We start from the raw sequence: 17698 nt of genomic DNA on the forward strand, positions 1-17698 counted from the left end.
ATGACCATCCTGGAACAAGTAGTGACCTTGAGGACAGAGGCCACAGCTGAAGATGAAAGAGACAGAGGGAGCCTGGTACCCTGAGAACTTCATAGAGCATAATACCAAGCTGGAACTCCAGGCTTACTTCAATTCACATTTGAAAAAAATTTTTGTTTAAGTTACTGTACATTTTCTATTATACGCATCCAAACATAATACTGACTGATATACAAATTGTCTTCTTTTTAAATCTTTCAATTCCATACAGGTATCTCCATCTCCACTACTACTCCCTTAGTTCAATCCACCAACACTGCTTGTTTCAATTACTGAAACAGCATATTAACTGGTCACCCTGCTTCTAGTCTTCTTTCAAACTAATCCACTGTCCATTTCTGGAAATCAAACCAACAACCTTTCAGTGCATGGGACCACACCCAGACAACTAAGCCACACTGGCCAGGGTGTAAATTGCTTTGACTCTATCTCCCACCAAACCATAGGCTCATTGAGAGCATAAGGTCATCATCCCTCTAGTGCTTGGCATATATTTGGTGTTCTATTAATGTGAAATAAATTGTGATGGTACTATGAATTCAACCACATCTATACCTCTCCTCACCATCCAAAAGATGCAGAATAATCCATATCTTTAGAATCTAAATGTATGTCTCCAATACATAATACATATGATTTTCAATAGTAACAATGCCTAAGCACAAGGCTTTAAGGGATGGACTGACCTGTTAAGGGCAAACACTAGCCAGGTGGAGACTCAAGCAAACTGTATTTTCATTAGATTTGTTTTGGGGTTTGATTCTAGTTATAAAGTTCAATATATTTCAACAGTCTGCCTCAATCCATTTTTGCGAATAAGCCCTGCTATTTTTTAGTGCATGATTTTTCTAAACACACGGTGTATACATATCACTATAGCAGAAATCCCTATGTTCATCCCAGCAGCAAAGTCGATTTTTAACTAAATTTCCTTTAAGAAAACTAAAATTATCCTATTATTATTGTTATTTGTTTCGTGTGTTTTTGGAATGAAATTAAAGCAGTATTTTTACACACACACACACGCACACACACACGCACGCACCCACATAATCACATGCACGTATACATTAAATAAATATCAACGCATGCATCACTCCCAAAAAAGACATATGGTACATTTCATCCTTTTAAAATAGACTTTGGGAAGTATAAATAAACTGAATGTTGACAAATACACAAGGAACTATCACTGTCAAGCCCATCTCTATAAATTGGCCACTGCTGACTTACTCTATAGAAATACAGCATTCCCTTTGAACATTTTTGCCAAGTGCACACCTCCTCCACAATACTAGCTAACACAAGGGAGGGGGTGTAAAATACTGCCCCAAAGCCACATGGTTGAAGCTTAGATGCATTCAGTCCTTCTAATGAATAACAGCGTAGTTCTCTGGAAAGGGATTCACTCACTTCCTTCCAGAAGGAACTGACAGCCACCCCTACACATGGTGTTAACACCACTAAGAGACCATGAGCCAGGGAAGAAAAGAGAACAAAGAGTAACACCACAGGGATAACAAAGGTCACCCAACGTACTTTATATATACTTAATTCAGTCTTCTGTTCACTGATGAGGTCAACAAGTATCTGAATGTGCAAGGAGTTAGGGACACAGAGATGGACAAGACAAGAGAACTGGGTTCCTGATACCCAAACATCTTAACAAATGATTGGCTAGAATCCTGGTATTGCAAGCTCTAATGCTTCCCGAAGCCGGATAAGCAATGTAAGAGTGAAGGAGAATGGGCACATGGTAATAGGGAGTGTGGGACAAGGACAAACTAGAGATCACATGATCCCTCTAAAGTTACTTAAATCCATTTTTCTTATTTACCTTTGAGGTAAAGCAACATATATAAGTAGTCTAGACCTGGTTCATAGACTACCACTTTATGACCCTTATGTTTAGCAGAATGTAGATCAGAGCACCTGGATAAGAAATTTCCTTTTGTATCCAGACAGATACCTCATGCTAAAATCAACCAATATTTAAGATCATTTTTCTGTAAGTGATGGCTATACTACAACAAATGATGAGAACTCTACTATAGGAAAAACAAAGCAGAACAATTCTACCAAAATCCAAAATTTTGAAAACTGAGCTTGAGTCCATATTTCTTCATTATGATTGAAGAGTGCTATTACATAATCAAAGTTTTCATTTTCTGACCTAAAATCTACTATTTGGAATTCAAGGTTGGTATTATGCTCTATAACGTTCTCAGGGTACACTTTACAATTTAGTTATCTGAAATACCAAAGAGAAGATGAAGAATCTCTATAACTCAAATCACATCTTCACCAGAAAGGGTCAAGAATAATGCCAGTAGATACACAAGTGAAATATATCAATTACAAATGTAATAGTTCTCAGCCCACTCAAAATGTGGTTTCTTGGTTAGAGGTTACAAGAAGCCATTTTATAAATACTCAAATATATATTTAATGAAATACCAATATTGAGCATTAGATCCGTTTCCTTCTCTTTTTTCTTTCAAGGTCAATCAAAGTACTAAATCCAAGTGTTATCCTTAAGTAAACATCCTATTTTTTACACACACAACAAATTTACAGTTAAAGCTACATATGTTAATGTACAATTAGCACTTCTTAATTGTTTTTAAAGCTCAATTTGGACAACAATTTAAATTCTTCAGTATATGTTAAGTGTTGTAGACACAAGCAATAAAAATGTTGACATTGGTTATAGTCTCATAATTCAATTTAGCTTTTTAAGTAATGTCCATGCAAAAAAGCAGCCACATGAAAATTATTTTACATCTAGTACAATTACCTACAGAAGTAATTATTATTATTGTCCTGTTTATTGAATTTCAATAAGAACTCTTGAGGTGCTAAGACAGTTCCAAGGACAGTGTGAAAACTCCCCTTTTAACAGACTCATCTGGCAACTATAATTACCAATGTTAAGGAGGGCAGTTTCAGATGAACATTAAACAAGAAATTATCCCCTGAAGATTCATAAGTTCCAAACTTTACATGGGTAAGTACTGACAGTTCCTAATATGTTCTCTTAACGCCTTCATGATTTAACTTTTTACTCAGGCATGGTCAGCAGCTCTAAGATGACTCAATAACAATGGGTAGAAAAATCCACACTCCCAACAGGATGAGTTTTGCCCCGGAACAATATCTACTTTTGGCCAATGCACAAATAGGGCTAGTTATACTTCAAAAAGCTCAATCAAACCTCCCACTTTACTGAGCTTCAACTTTTGATTTCAGAAATTGCTCTGCCATCTTAACACAGACCAGAGTGCTTCCTGGGTGACCCATTGGCCATAATCTGACAGAGTTTTTCACCAAGTTTCTACCCAACTTCATCTTCCTTATTAGCATAGGGATGAGGAAGGCAGTAGAGAAGAGGTCAACTTGCATCATTCTCTCAATGAGTGCTAAGATCACCCATCCATCCCACCTGAGCCCACCTGCTAGTGGTCCATGACTAGGCCTCACCAAGTCCAGAATCATTAAAAGACCCTAGTGGCACAGGAAGCCAAGATGCTAACTTTCTTGTTCTCCATTCTTCTCACGCCAGCCAGCAAATCCACCATCTTGAAAAAACTTCAGCTGTTCAGAGGGCCAGAGAAAAAAGCTCATCGCAGGTGAATCACCCCAGCACTCTCTTCTGGGTGAATCACCCCTGCCGTCTCTTACCCACGAGGCCAATTCTACCTTTTCAGAATTTTACCAAAAACTTTTACCAAAAGCCTCGAGAACCAGGGTGAGTGTTAATGGAGTCAAGGTCCAAGCTGACTGATGATGCTTGTTTCTTGGAGGACCAACAGGCCTTCGGGCTGAAGATGGCTGGTCTCTTAGCTTCCTCATCCTGAACCTTCTCTTGGGGACCAATACCTGTTCGGGGGCTCTCTCCCCAAGGAGTAGAAGTTGTTCTTAATTTTGTCCACTTGTGGGGAATCCAAACGCATGAACAGTTCTGTCCAGAGCTAGCTAAAACCTAGCTTCCCATAGGCCATGGCTGTTTACTGTTTCAAAGATGACAGATTAATGTATATCTTGACCCCTTTTGAGACGCTTTCCAAGTATCAGATGCGGGCCACTACCTGCGTGTACCTGGAGACAGGTATCCACTGAAGATGACAGTGCTGGGAGCACAGCTCACATCCCATGTCTTCTAGCAACGTGTTACCACCCACCTTCCAGGTTCTCCTCCTTCCACCGAGGGCCATCTGCAGCGCCCCCTTCCGCCCCCGGTGAGCACCACACCTGCAAGGCCCGCCCCCCACGCCCCGGCCTGGAGGGCTTCTCGCCCGGTCTGGGGCAGCAGGTGGGGGGAGGGGGCGCCGGCCTGGTGGCCCGGGAGAGCGGTTTGACGGGGCGTCTCCCGAACCCCCCACCCTGCCGCCTCCTCCGCACCTCCCCCACCAGGACCGCGCTTCGCCCGGGCTGGGCTCCGCTCCCACCGCCCGCCCCCCCCCCCGCCCCCGCTCTTCCGCGCCCCCGGCCCACCCCGGGCCACGCACCTCCCGCCCCGCACCCGCTCTGGCCGCGATGCGGGCCCCCGCATTCCCGGCACGTCCGGCTCTGACTTTTACCTGTACTTTCTGTACTCGAGGCGGCTCGTCGGGCGAGAAACACCTCCCCGGGACCGCTACCTCCCCCGCCCCGGCTCCGCCCGGCTTCCTCCTTCCCCTCCAAGGCCGCAAAGTAGATGGAGTAAGAGTGTGTGTGCGAGAGAAAGAGAAAGCGGGAGCGGGCGCGGGCGCCGCGGGAGGGCGGGCGGGAGGGAGGCGCGCCCGGCCCCCGCCGCCCTCCGGCCGCCGCTGCCGCGAGCTCGGCAACTCCGGCTCGCGCCCGGCCCCGGCTCCGGCCCGGTCCCCGCCGCCCGCCGCCGCCCACGGGCTGGGGCCGCCCGAGCCCCCGCGTCCCCGTACCTCGTAAAGGTCCCCAGAAGCCATGCCAGGCTGCGGAACTTGGCTCGCCGGGTGTGCGCGTCGGCTCCTCGCTCGCGCCCTCCGTGCGTGTGCGCGGGGGGCTAGGGTGCGCGTGTGTGCGCGCGTGTGTGTGCGAGTGTGTGTGTGTGGTGTGTTGAGTAAACTGTGTTTTTGCAGAATGACAGGCTTGGGGGCTGCCTATGCGCAGAATCAGAGCGGGCGGCGGCGGAGCTGGCGTAACCGGCAGCGGCGGCGGCGGCGGCGGCGGCGGCACTAGCGCGGGCAGCAGCGACGGCCGCGCAGCGCGCCCGGGTGGCACCGACGCGGCCCGAGCGCCGCGGCCCCCGCGACCCGGCGGCGGTGGCTGCAGCGGGCAACGGCTCGCCCCGGCGCCGCCTGCAGGAAGCCGCCCCGCGCCCGCCGCCGGCCCGGACGCTGCTGCCACTGGGCGAGTCCCCGCCCCCCGGGAGCCCGGCCCGGCCCCCGGGGCGGGAGGGGGGCGGGGGCGATTGCGGGGCCGCGCCCCGGGGGACCGGTCCGGTGTAGGGGAACGCTGGGGCCCGCCCCGCCGCCCCGGGCCGGCTCTCGAGGCGGCCGGTGGAGCCCCCCGGGGGTGACGGGCCAGGTGCTCGCCCTTCGAACCTGGGCCCAGGCTGCGAAGGGGCGGCCGGGAGACAGGTAGAGGGCTGTGGTGACAGGTCGCAGGACAGGGGCCCCAGGGGGGGGCTCAGCGAGTCCCAGGTCCTCACCTCTTCCCCCCACCCCAGAAAGGGTGTGGGCGCCGCCCTGGAAGACCTGGCTCCGCCGGACCTTGGCTGCATAACCCTTCGTCCAGGCTGGTTTGTAAGATGTGGAGGCCACAGGGAGGAGGGAAGAAATGGCTCATCCAGAGGCGCCAGGGAGAGCTAGGACAGCGTCCCATAAACCCTAGAAACTCTTGAGAGCCTGGCTTGGCCTTCCCTCAACACCCCCACCACCACCTCAAAATTCATTCCCTCATCCATTATTCAACAAATGGTTTCCAAAGTCTACCCAAACTGCACAGTGTTCCTGGAAAGACACAGTTGGGACCCTGCCCACAAGGGACTTTGAATTCAAAAGGAGAGACTAACCACAGCACAGTGAGGATTCAATCCTTCAACAAAAAGGAGTTCCTATTATGTGCCAGCGCCAGAGCAGGAGGGACTGGAGAAGCTTCCTAAAATCCAAACTCCTAAAGTCACCTCTTTCTACTAATATCATGGATATCTGGTCACCCTTCTATTTAAAGGCTTCTCTCTACAAAAGATATAGTTAACTCAGAACCTGAGAAGACAAGGTGTTCTAAAATGGGAGGAACGATCCTCCTCATCCCAGTCCCCAAAATGCCCCGCTGGTTGGTTTCTCCAGAGTTGGATGTTACTCACATCATCCCTCCATTATTTCCCACTTGGGACACCTTGAACCAGTCATTTTATCCATCTGAACCTTGATTCCCTCATGTCTAAATTGGGGATAGTGTAAACACCTAAAATGGTGTGAAAATTAGAGGATCTATGTATGTATGAAATGAACTATACCAGCAGATCTCAATAAAGATTATTTGCTTCTGGATCTAGTCCCTGAACTGACCTTGTGAAGAGCAAGATGGCAAAGGGGTATGTCTGACAAAGGAAACGGGCTTAATTCAATCCAGAGGATGTCAAACTTAAAAGTCATCAATTTTTCAATTTAAAAATTCCACAGAATCTGGACCACAAAGTTTTCATGTCTGGCTCATTCTAGGATGCAGGAGTTTGTATATGCTGTTCCCTCTGCCTAACATGTCTTTGTACATGGGATCCATCTGGAAAACTCTTCATCTTCTGGCACGGGCTTATCTTTGTATCACAAGCATCTATCACTATTCCTGCCAGAGAGTCGATACACAATAAATGTTGGTCCAACTATTCCAACACAACAAAGTGTATACCAATTTCTAGTTTCAAATCCCATATTAAAATGGTGAGAGGGGGAACAAAGGTGAGGTATGGAAAACTATAAATAACTAAGTATTTGTTTTAGAGACTGTGGAAATTATTACAGCAGTTCTCTTTCTCACACTATTTTCCCAATGGTCGTGGTTTTAAATAATAACATTAATAATCAGTTCTCTATCTGTACGTTGCAAAACAAATTTTAATGGTCCTTAATTTGTACTTGGGAATACATGCACCACCATAGCATGAGGATATCATTTGGAAGTAGAAGACAAGAAAGAAACTGGGTTTGGAAATAATATGCTCAGCCAAATTTGAATATATAATCAGTAGTTTTACAAAAACACCAAGGCTTGACTTGTGCTGGCCAAATACTCCCTAGAAATGTGAGCACAGTTTGTAAAACTCTAGTCTAGACAACAGTTGTTTACAGAGTTCACAGAAAGGGGTGTTCACTGTGGATTGGCATGCTAAGGGAGTATTTTATAGAATAATGGATTGAAATGGATCTTGAAGACTCATAGAAAAGGAGTGTTTTAATTTGAGGGAAGAGATAAGGGTAGATGGTAAGCGTGCTGCCATGGGAGGGTGTGAGAAGATTGGAAAGTTGATTTGTGGATGTCACCGATCACGGTATAGCAAATGCGGGTCAGTTCATGAAGAGTTGTAAACACCAAGTTAAGAAATTTTTAGTGTGTCAGCAGTGGAAAACTGAAGACTTTTTACTTTATCAAAAGCATGTGGCCATCAAAATTGTGCATTAGAAAACAAATTCTAGAAGAAATATGAGAAATGGACTACAGAGGGTGAGGCTAGAGGCGAGGAGACCAATTGCAATGGTCCACGGTGGTGGCCGTAGAAACGAAGAAGAAAAACTGGATTGTCAAGATGTCCAGAGGAAGAGTCTGCTGGCCACCAACTTTCATTATAGTTACTCCACCCACTTCCATAAAGCGTTTGATCCAAATCAACAGGACTCAGTGACTAACAGGATGTCTGTGTGTATGCTAAGAACTGGGGGAAGGGGTGAGCAACTAAGGAAAGAAAGGATAGAGAAATGACTAAGGTTTTCAATGAAATGACTGAGCTACCCATCCATCATAACACTGTTTTATTTTGCTTCCCCTCAGACCATTACTGGCTTCCAGAAAAAGCCAGATGCTTCCTGAAGGATGAAGGGAGGGGTCTTCACCCTCTGTGGGAAGGTCAGCCCAATCAGTGGACTGTTCTCCAGGTTCTTCTGATGACATAGGACCACTGTTGCTCATGGAGAATGGAAGGTTCCTACAAACGTTCCACAAACTAGAATAGACTCTTCGTACACTCATAATACAAGGGCAAGCAATAGAAACTCAACTCAAACTAATTTAAAGCAAAGAGAGAATTTATTGACTCGCAGAGATGAGGAAGGATGGAATTGCTCTCAGGGTTGGCTGTATTCAAGTTCTCAAAGGATATAAAGTGGCCTCTCTCACTCTCTGCCTTTTTCTGCATGCTGACATCTTTCCTGTTGAAGACCAGCTTCCTCCATGCATCTCACATCATCTGGCTTAGAGACCTCATACAGTATTTCTAACTCCCAGAGAAGGGCTCTTCTTGGCTGATGTACCTCATGTGCACTGGTTTTGAACCAATTACTGTAGTCAGTCACTGATAGTACTCTATGATTATCTAACTTGTCATACTCCCACCTATAGGACAGGAAGAGCACAATGACTGGCAGCTTTACCAGAATTACATCATTGCAAGTGGGGATGAGCACAAGCCCAAAGGAATGGGTGAAGGGATACTGGTAAGATAAGTGTCCACTCTATGCTGGATCAAGCCTGGGGCAGATAGGAAACTTAGAAGCAAAGGCAGTGGCTGCCTAGAACATAACCTTGCAATGGTGCTAGCTTAATATCCAAGGTATCCTCTGCCCTGACGGTGGCATTAGAATGTGACAATATTCTCCTTCTAGTATTACTTGAGACATCATCTTGACCTCCTGTATAATGTGGTGGTTGAATATATGGGCTCTAGAGTCAGATTGCCTGAGCCAATTTTTGCATTATCAGTGCTATATGCTATGGGGTTCTTGGCTTAACCTATCTTTTCATTTCCAATTTTTTTTTCTTTTTGCTGCACAATAAGCTATCTGTAAAACTTTGTGACTTAAAACAAAAGGTATTTCTTATCTCACAGTTTCTGTGGGTTAGGGAATCAGGAGCAGCTTAACTGAGTGGTTCTAGATTACAGTTTTTTATGGGATTTTAGGCAAAATGTTGGCTAGGACTGCAGTTATTTGAAGAGTTAACTGAGACTAGAGGATCTACCTCCAAGATAGTGCCCACACATGGCTGTTAGCAGGAGGCTTCAGCTCCTAGCCATGTGAACCTTTACAGGGTTACTTGAGTGTTCTCTTGTCATTATCATCTGGTCCCCCTAAATAAAGCAAAACGGTCAAAGCTTCAGCTCTGTAATTAATCTGATGTCTTAGTCAATACTAAGAAGGCTATTTGATACAGAGGTGATCTGCAGCATGTCAGACTGAATGACTGGAGATGTCAGCTGATCCACATCCCTCACTTTAAAAAAGAGAAAACGAAAACTCCGTTGGGTGAACCAGGAGAGAGAGAGCAAGGAGGAAGTCACAATGCCTTTGACCATCTAAGTTTGGAAGCCAACCACTGTCACTTCTACTGTATTCTATTCTTTAGAACTGAGCCTCTAAGCCTACACCACACTCAAGGGGAGGTAAATTAGTTCCCGCCTTTTAAAGGAAAGGCTGTCAAAGAAATTGTGGACATATTTTATTTTTTTAATATATTTTTATTTATTTCAGAAAGGAAGGGAGAGGGAGAGAGAGATAGACACATCAATGATGAGAGAGAATCATTGATCAACTGCTTCCTACATGCCCCCCACTGGGGATCGAGCCCATAACCTGGGCATGTGCCCTGACCTGGAATCAAACCATGACCTCCTGGGTCATAGGTCGACATTCAACCACTGAGCCACACCAGCCAGGCGATTGTGAACATATTTTAAAACCATCACACCACATCTGTAAATTGAGATGATAGATAGCCCATAGCATCATTTTGAGAATTAGATAGGATAATCCATGCAAGGCAACTACTGCCACTAATAACAGCTGAATAATGGCATCTGCTTTAATTACTATAACAGCTACTATTACCAGTTTCAAACTTGATATGTGTCACTAATAACCTTGAATAGTTAAGATTAATATTGAAATGCATTAAATCAAATAAAACCTTCAAAATGAATATTGTTCTCAAGCCACATAGAAACTTTTATTACTAATTTACTTTATTTTATAAAAGTAATAGAAGTAAAGTTTTACTTATTCAGTGTCTATAAAATGCTAGGTATTATTATCATTGAACAAAACAAAGAATGCCCTGCCTTCATGGAGCTCATAGTACAGTGGAGGAGACAGAGAACACAACAAGGAAATATACATATGGAAAGAGAGAGAGAGAGAGAGAGAATTATTTTAGTTATTGATAAGAACAAAAAGTCAACTAAGTAAAAAGACACAGTACCTATGCCTGGGCCAGGTACTGATTTAGATAAGGTGTTTAGCCAAGATGTCACCAAGTTGGTGATATTTGTGCTGAAACCTAAACCAAGTGATGGAGAGCACAAATTAAATCAGAAGGCAGAGAATGTCAGGAAAATAGCAAGGGGAAAGCCCTGAGGCTGAAGGAGCCTGGTATGTTCAAGGTCCAGCAATTAAACAGGTGGGGTTGAAGCTGAGCATGAGAGAGCATGGGAAAAGGTAAATCGAAAGCTATGGCAAGGCCAGGTATTTGTAGGGACTTGTAGTGATATGAGAGGGCAAAGAATTGGGACTTTAGTGATGTGAGTGGTCATTGGAATAACACTGAACAAGGGAATAAGATGATTGGATCACTTGGCTCCTGGGTAGAGAATGGAATGAAGACGGACAAGAGGAATACTGAACACCATAACAGAATCCAGGTGTAAGACCCTAGTGTTGTGGACTAAGGAAGAAGGTGTCAAGACCAAGAGGAGTGGTTAGATTGGGGGCATAAGGGAGGGTATGTAGGATATGAGGAAACTAGAAGAATCCTAAAATTTTGGTCTGAATGTCTGCATGAATGGAGTTGCCATCTACTGAGGTGGGAAAATGGGGCTGAGGGGAGCAGCATATTTGGCAGGTGGTATTAGGTCTGGGTGTGGGCAAATCAATAATACAGTTTTAGGACATGCTAATTTTTAGATGTGTGTTAGACATTCAAGTAAAGATGAGGGGGTATTCAACATGCAAATCAGGAACTCAAACTGGACATACTGGGAAGGATTAGCACATTAATAGTAAGAAAAGGGACCAGTTATGATCACCGATGGAGTGGGCACAGACCTAAAAAAAAAGAAGAGGACCTAGAATGGAGCCCTAAGACAGTTGAGCATTTAAAGATCAGGAAGAGAGTGAGGAGACAGCAGAGGAGTCTGAGAAGAGGTGATTGAAATTGGAGGAAAACAAGAGAGTGTTGTGTCCCAAATCCAAGTGAGAGACAGAGGACTGAAAAATACCAGTGGAGGGTTGGGTAAAAAAAAAAAAGACTGATTGCCCACGGGATTTGGCAAGGTGGAGATCTTTGACAGGACCAGTTTCAGTGGAGCAGTAAAGTTGGAAGCTTGACTGAAGAGAGTTGTAGGGAGTTTGGGCAGAGAGGAAGTGCAGATGGCGAGTGCAGGTGACTCATTCCAGGCCTTTTGCTATAAAGAGCAGAGAAATGGGTCAGTAGGTGGAGGGGGCGTTGGATGCAGGAAGGGTTTTTTTTAAATAGATGATATGACAGCATGGCTATAGAATTATAAGAATAACACAATAAAGAGGAGGAAATGGCCATGGAGCACAGAGGAGAAAGAACTGCAGAAACAGTTCTCTCTCCGGAGGGGGAGGGGACAAAGAAGGCCAAAGTGGAGTTAGGAGCACAGAGTCTACCTATACTGGGTTGAATGGTGTATCCTTAAAATCCATGTCCACGTGAAACCAGAATGTGACTTTATTTGCAGATGTGATTCGTGTTAAAATGAGATCATATAGTATTAAGGCTGGCCCTAATACAGTAACTGATGTCCTCATAAGGAGAGAAAATAGAGGCAGACACACAAAGGGAGAATTTCATGTGAAGATGGAAACAGAGATTGGAGCAATGTGTCTACAAGCCAAGTAATGCCAAGGATTGTCAGCCACGGCCGGGAACTAGGAAGGAAGAATCTTTCCCACAGCCATTGGAGGGAGTGTGGCCCTGCCAACACCTTGATTTCAGACTTCTAGCCTCCAGAACTGTGAGAGAATACATTTTTGTTATTTTTAAGCCAACACGTTTATAGTGAACTATTATGGCACAGAAAACTAATACACCATCCACTGGAAGAACAAGGAAGGCCAAGTACAAGGCTGCAGATGAAGTCGTTGGCAGATTTGGAAATCTCTTCTATTATTTCTATATTCTCTGTGAAATAAGCCATGAAATCATCAGGTGAAAGTGAGGAGAAAGGTAAGGTATCAGATAGGGCGGTGGTCGGCAAACTCATTAGTCAACAGAGCCGCAGTTTGCCAACCCTGTGATATGATTTGCCTGAAACAATGCTGGTTTAGCCTGTTGTCCCCCAAATCTATTAACAGCAGCCCCTTTCACTCCCAAGGATATCTAGATTTAGACATTAAATGTATGGTTTTTCAAGTTTATAGATGTCTGAGAACAGATTTTAAAATAAGAAAAGTCAACTCAGAGAAGAGTGGATTGACTAGAAAAATATAATGGCCTTGCTGGGAGGTACTGAAGGTCCACTGGAAATGTGTGGTCATAAGTTAATCAGACCAGTCAGACCAGTAAGCATGGTTGCGATTGATCCAATTACATCCAGTTCTTCAGAGAACAAGCTAAGCACTGGGTTTAGCCCAGGGCAGGATTTGCTATATCAGTTCAATGGAAGAAGAGGGAAAAGGGAGTTAGGAATATATGTAAGGAAGTGATTATAATGATAGCATGATGGTTGCTCAATGTAAGCTAAAGAGAAGTGTGATGACATGGGGACTGGGGTAGAGGTAATACAAGCAAAATTGTTGATCAATGAATTGGAGCAAAGATTATTAGAGTAAGAAGGACTCTTGAAATGATGCAGTTAGTAAGATGCCCCCACTCAGTAGCAACTACCTTGGGCTCCATGCTTTGCACATGTGGTTATTTTTTGTGTCCTTCAACTCCTTGTTGCTTACCCTACTCACACTGCAAGGACCTGCCCTTGTCCCAGCAGGAAAGGCAGGATCAATGTTCAAAACCTTGAAGATGTTAAGAATAGAGGGTGAATTTGAGGTGAAGACGGAGGGATGGAAAAAAACCTAGATATTGGAGCTGGGAGAGGGGCTGCTAAGTAAGAACAAGAGAGCAAAAAGGAAGGACCTCCTGGAAACCCAACAGAAATATTCTTTGAATGACCTCAACTGAAGGGAAAGTAATGAAATGTGTTGAGATGTTTACGGGCTCCAGTGATTTTTAATGGAGTGAACCTGCCATTCCTTCTTGGCCTTGTAGGCAGAACTCAATTATTATATGCCTGTTGTATCATTTTATCTTTTCAACAAGGTAAGAACCATTGGCTTCATTTTACAGATGTAAGAAGAAAAGGCATGGCACCTAGCATACGCTTTTGAAGTGGCAGGTAGAGCTTCTGTTATGTTAAGTTGGCCCAGACTCCCTCTGGGCTATGTGCTTGGCAAAAAAAAAAAAAAAAAAGATTTCTTGCAGAGACCACCAGGGGAGAAAGAAAACCCAAGTGTTCGGCCTTGAACTTTGACTAAGAATTGATCCCGTGACTTTGAAATCTCAGGGTAGGAGGAGGGTGGATTCTGGGAAGCAAACTATCTTTTTTTAGGGGTGTGTGTGTGTGTGTGTGTGTGTGTGTGTGTGTGTGTGTTTTGTAAGAAGAAGGAACTTAATTTTTTTGGCCCAACACTCCTTTGTCTAGAAAGACCAAATACAATTTTTATTTCTACATAGAAAATGAGTGACATTATTGTGAAACAGATGTACCTATCAGTGTGGTTTCAAATGACTACACTGCCCTGTGCACCAGAGGTTCTCATTTTTCTTTTATCTCAAGACCCATTGACACTCAGGATAAATAGTAACTACAAAGAGTTTGGTTTATGTGGGGTGTATCTATTGATAGTGTATTTGAAGGAATTTTAAACATGGAATTTATGCACATAAAAATAGCACACAAACACACACTCCGTTAGTTACCAGAGGGATAAAGTTATCTGGAGTCATGCAACTTCTAGAAAAGTCCTTGGCACATTGGTGAAAGAATGAGAGTGGAAAAGGCAAAAACATCTCAGCATTATTATGAAAATTGTTTGGACTGTGTGGATACCTGAAATGGTTTCAGGGGCCATGAGGTTGCCTGAACCACTCTGAAAATTGCAGCTCCACAGAATCATGTAAAAGGCTGTCTTTGTTGTGCCTAAAATTGCATCTTTGATGATTATATGAAAATGTTTCTTTTCTAAGTAGACTTAGACTGTATTGTTCTTACATCTTGGGAGGTGAGTGCATGTTCTCATTCATGAAGGTTCCCCCAAAGGAGCGGGGAATAGAGGCCCAGAGTTCCCTACACAGGACCTGAGCACATCCTTCTTTACCACAAGCTTCTGGAGGAACCTAAAAGGAACACAGCTAAATGTATAGGTGAAACCCTATAGGGAGGATTCTCCTCCACCTCATCCTCCTACTCCTTCTCCTTCTTCTTTCATTTAACCTTTTTGAAAAATTCCAAACCTATGCAAAAGTAGAGAGAAAAATGCAGTGAGCCTGCATGTGCCCATTACTCAGTTACAAAACTCACCAGTCCAACACCATTCTTATTTCATCTTTGCCATCTCATTTCATCACCCCACAAACTAGATTATTTTGGCGCAAGTCTCAAACATCACACCATTTCATCTGAAACATGTCAGTATGGATCTCTATAATATAAGTACTGGTCTCTTAAATGTAACCACAACACCACCATCACACAAATTAATATTAATTCCATGATGTCATCAAATACTCAATTGATGTCCAAATTTCCCCAGTTGTCTCATAAATACTTTTTGACATTTGGTTTGTATAAGTCAGGATCCAAACATCCATACTTTGCATTTGTTTGCAATCTCCCTTAAATTTTTAGGTATCTCCCTCCTCTCACACTCTTCCTGTTTTGTTTTTCTTGCAATTTATTAGCTAGAGAAATTAGATCATTTGTCATCAATGTCATTTAGCAGGTGCTTCTGTACCCAGTATTTTCTATGTGTTGGTAGGTAGATCTAGATTAGGACTTATTTGGGGGCAAAAATATTTCATAGTTGGTACTAGGTACACTTCCACCATAAGGCACATGTCTGCTTGTCTTTCTTTTTGTGATTTTAGTAGCAAATGATGATTTTTGCCTAGATCCATTTCACTGGGGTTGTAAAGTGGTGACTGTCATTCCTTCCTTATTTATCAGCTGGATACTTCTATGAAATCTTCCCTGTGCAACTCTTTGGTTGCCCTAAGATATATTTGTACCAAAAAAAAAAAAAAAAAAAAGCTGGCTAAATGTTTCTTTCTTTCCTTTTATTTATAAGTTTTTTAAATCATGAGTTGGTTCTCTAATATCTCCTAAAGATCATGAGGTATTCGTTTTAGTGTCATTATAAACTCATGAATGTTAATATATTTAATATGTTTCATCCCATTACCATTGTTCCTCTTCTTATATCTTCAAATAGCTCCTGTTTTGGTCAGCAGAGCCTCTTCCAGTTGGTTCTTGAGTCTTTGAATGCATCCTTGCTTTCTGTTATGAGAAGATGCTTGGACATCTTGACTGCTTCCTGTACCAGACCTACTACCCAGCATTTCACCAAAGATCCCTGTGTTTGTTTTTTACTGAGAAATGGCATTAAGATACCATAAAGTGAACACCAGCTGGTGACTATAGGTTGGTCATTATTTCTAGGCTGGACAAAACTAGAAATGTTTTGTAGGCGTTTTAGTTCTTAGAGTATCTCACAAGGAATGTCCAATCACATTCCTTTGCTTTAAAGTCACTTGAAATAGGTTTTCTATGATTGGTTAAGTCATCAACTCACTACACATTTAGATTCATTTGTTTTCATTTTGAATTTGATTTTTAGGGACTGCATTTTTATTTAGTTTTTTAATTGTCTAAATATTTACATGTTTCCAAAGTTTAATCTACAGATGGGGTATATATAGGTAGGTCTAGCTTCTATAATTTTTCTTCTACTCTCTTCCTTCTCTCCCCTTGTAGGCAACCATTTTATTTCATGGTTTATGATTGCATTTTTAATATAAACAAATATATACATACTCCCTCTTTTTAGGTAAATGTAAGTATATTGTGCACACTTTTTTGTCACTAAACATATCCTGGAAATAATTTAGCATTATTTAGAATTATTCTTCTTATAGCTGCATAATGCTCCATGATATAGCAGTATCATAGTTTATTCATCCTGTTGATGGACAACTGTTTGCAGTTACAAATAGTACTGCAATGATTAGCTTTGTCTTTTTGAATTTACGCTAGCCTATAGGAGGATTTCAATTTTATGCTGAAAAATTGGACTTCAGAAAATGTATTGATCATTACAATCTGCTAGAAGACAGGGTGTTCAAAAATAAGCCCCACCTATGGGTAAGGCACTAGCATTACTTTTATTTCTGAGAGGAGTGGCCGCTGAAACTGTCAATCATCATGGCAGGAAACCAATATGGAGATGACAGAGGCGTACTTACTTAGGGAGGGAACCTGAGTCTCTATGAAAGAGAAAGGAGGTAGAGGAAGCCATTGGAGAATAGAGGCGAATGAAGTGGACCTCCCCCAAATTACCCAGTCTAGGAAGTGGCCCTGGCACGTGGACCTGTGGTCTCAGAGAACAATCCAGTCATTTGTTTTAACATTCTCTATGCTCAATTTCTCTTACTTTATCTCAAGTTCTTTAGACAAGTTTTGTAAAACATGACAGCGGCATCTCAGTTGTCCAATGGGAAAGTTCAGAGACAAGCCTGTATATATGATTGGAATGCAGCGATAAAGCACAGAGTAGCTGTCCTTCCTTATGCCCTGCCCCCAAGGCTCAGAGAGAGGCAGCAGCAGCAGCTCAAGGGAAGATAGTGGCTCACAGTTCCAGAGAATGGGTGAACACTAAGCCTGTAGAAATCCTTGTGGCACAGAGAATGGTGCCAGGGAACTAGGAGATGGTCCAAATTCGGGTCCTTATCAACTTGTTGAGTGGAGTCAGACTCCCTGATGAAGAAAGGCCACAGAAAAGAGGCATAGATGCATAGACACTTATTCTCAAGAGGTCTTTCCGTTTAAGTAGAAAAGGACTGTTGTGTGTTGGCGGAGGAATATTAATGATATAAAATTAAGTGATTAATAAGCAGGCTTCAAACAAGGAGTTCATTTTTCTAATTAACCATATATACAATGTAAAATATTTATTTATGGTGTGTAAATAGACACATCAAAATGAAAATGATAGCAATAACATCAGAACTAGTTATGAAGTCATGGGTAATTTTTCTCATTGTTTTTAAATATTTTCCTTATTGAGTATGGGTTTATTGTGAAATTAAAATGTTATATTAAGATAATAAACAAAAATGGGCAAGGACATTCATAGGCAATATAGAAATGAAAAATATGAATGAGCAATGAACTTATAAAAAGATTATTCAAACACAC

At 43.0% G+C, this 17698-nt stretch overlaps 1 protein-coding gene across 1 annotated transcript in view; it reads right to left on the reverse strand.

The window, feature by feature from the left end:
* Window positions 1-5301, reverse strand: part of CDYL2 (chromodomain Y like 2) — a 165496-nt gene extending 160195 nt beyond the window's left edge. The window contains exon 1 of the mRNA XM_079760067.1: window positions 4959-5301. Coding sequence (XP_079616193.1) covers window positions 4959-4982 — 24 coding nt within the window. The 5' untranslated portion in view covers window positions 4983-5301. The remainder of the gene's footprint in view (window positions 1-4958) is intronic.
* Window positions 5302-17698: the final 12397 nt, after the last annotated feature.

This window comes from Cnephaeus nilssonii, assembly GCF_951640355.1.
Source record: "Cnephaeus nilssonii genome assembly, chromosome: 20".
Classification (NCBI taxonomy): Eukaryota; Metazoa; Chordata; class Mammalia; order Chiroptera; family Vespertilionidae; genus Cnephaeus; species Cnephaeus nilssonii.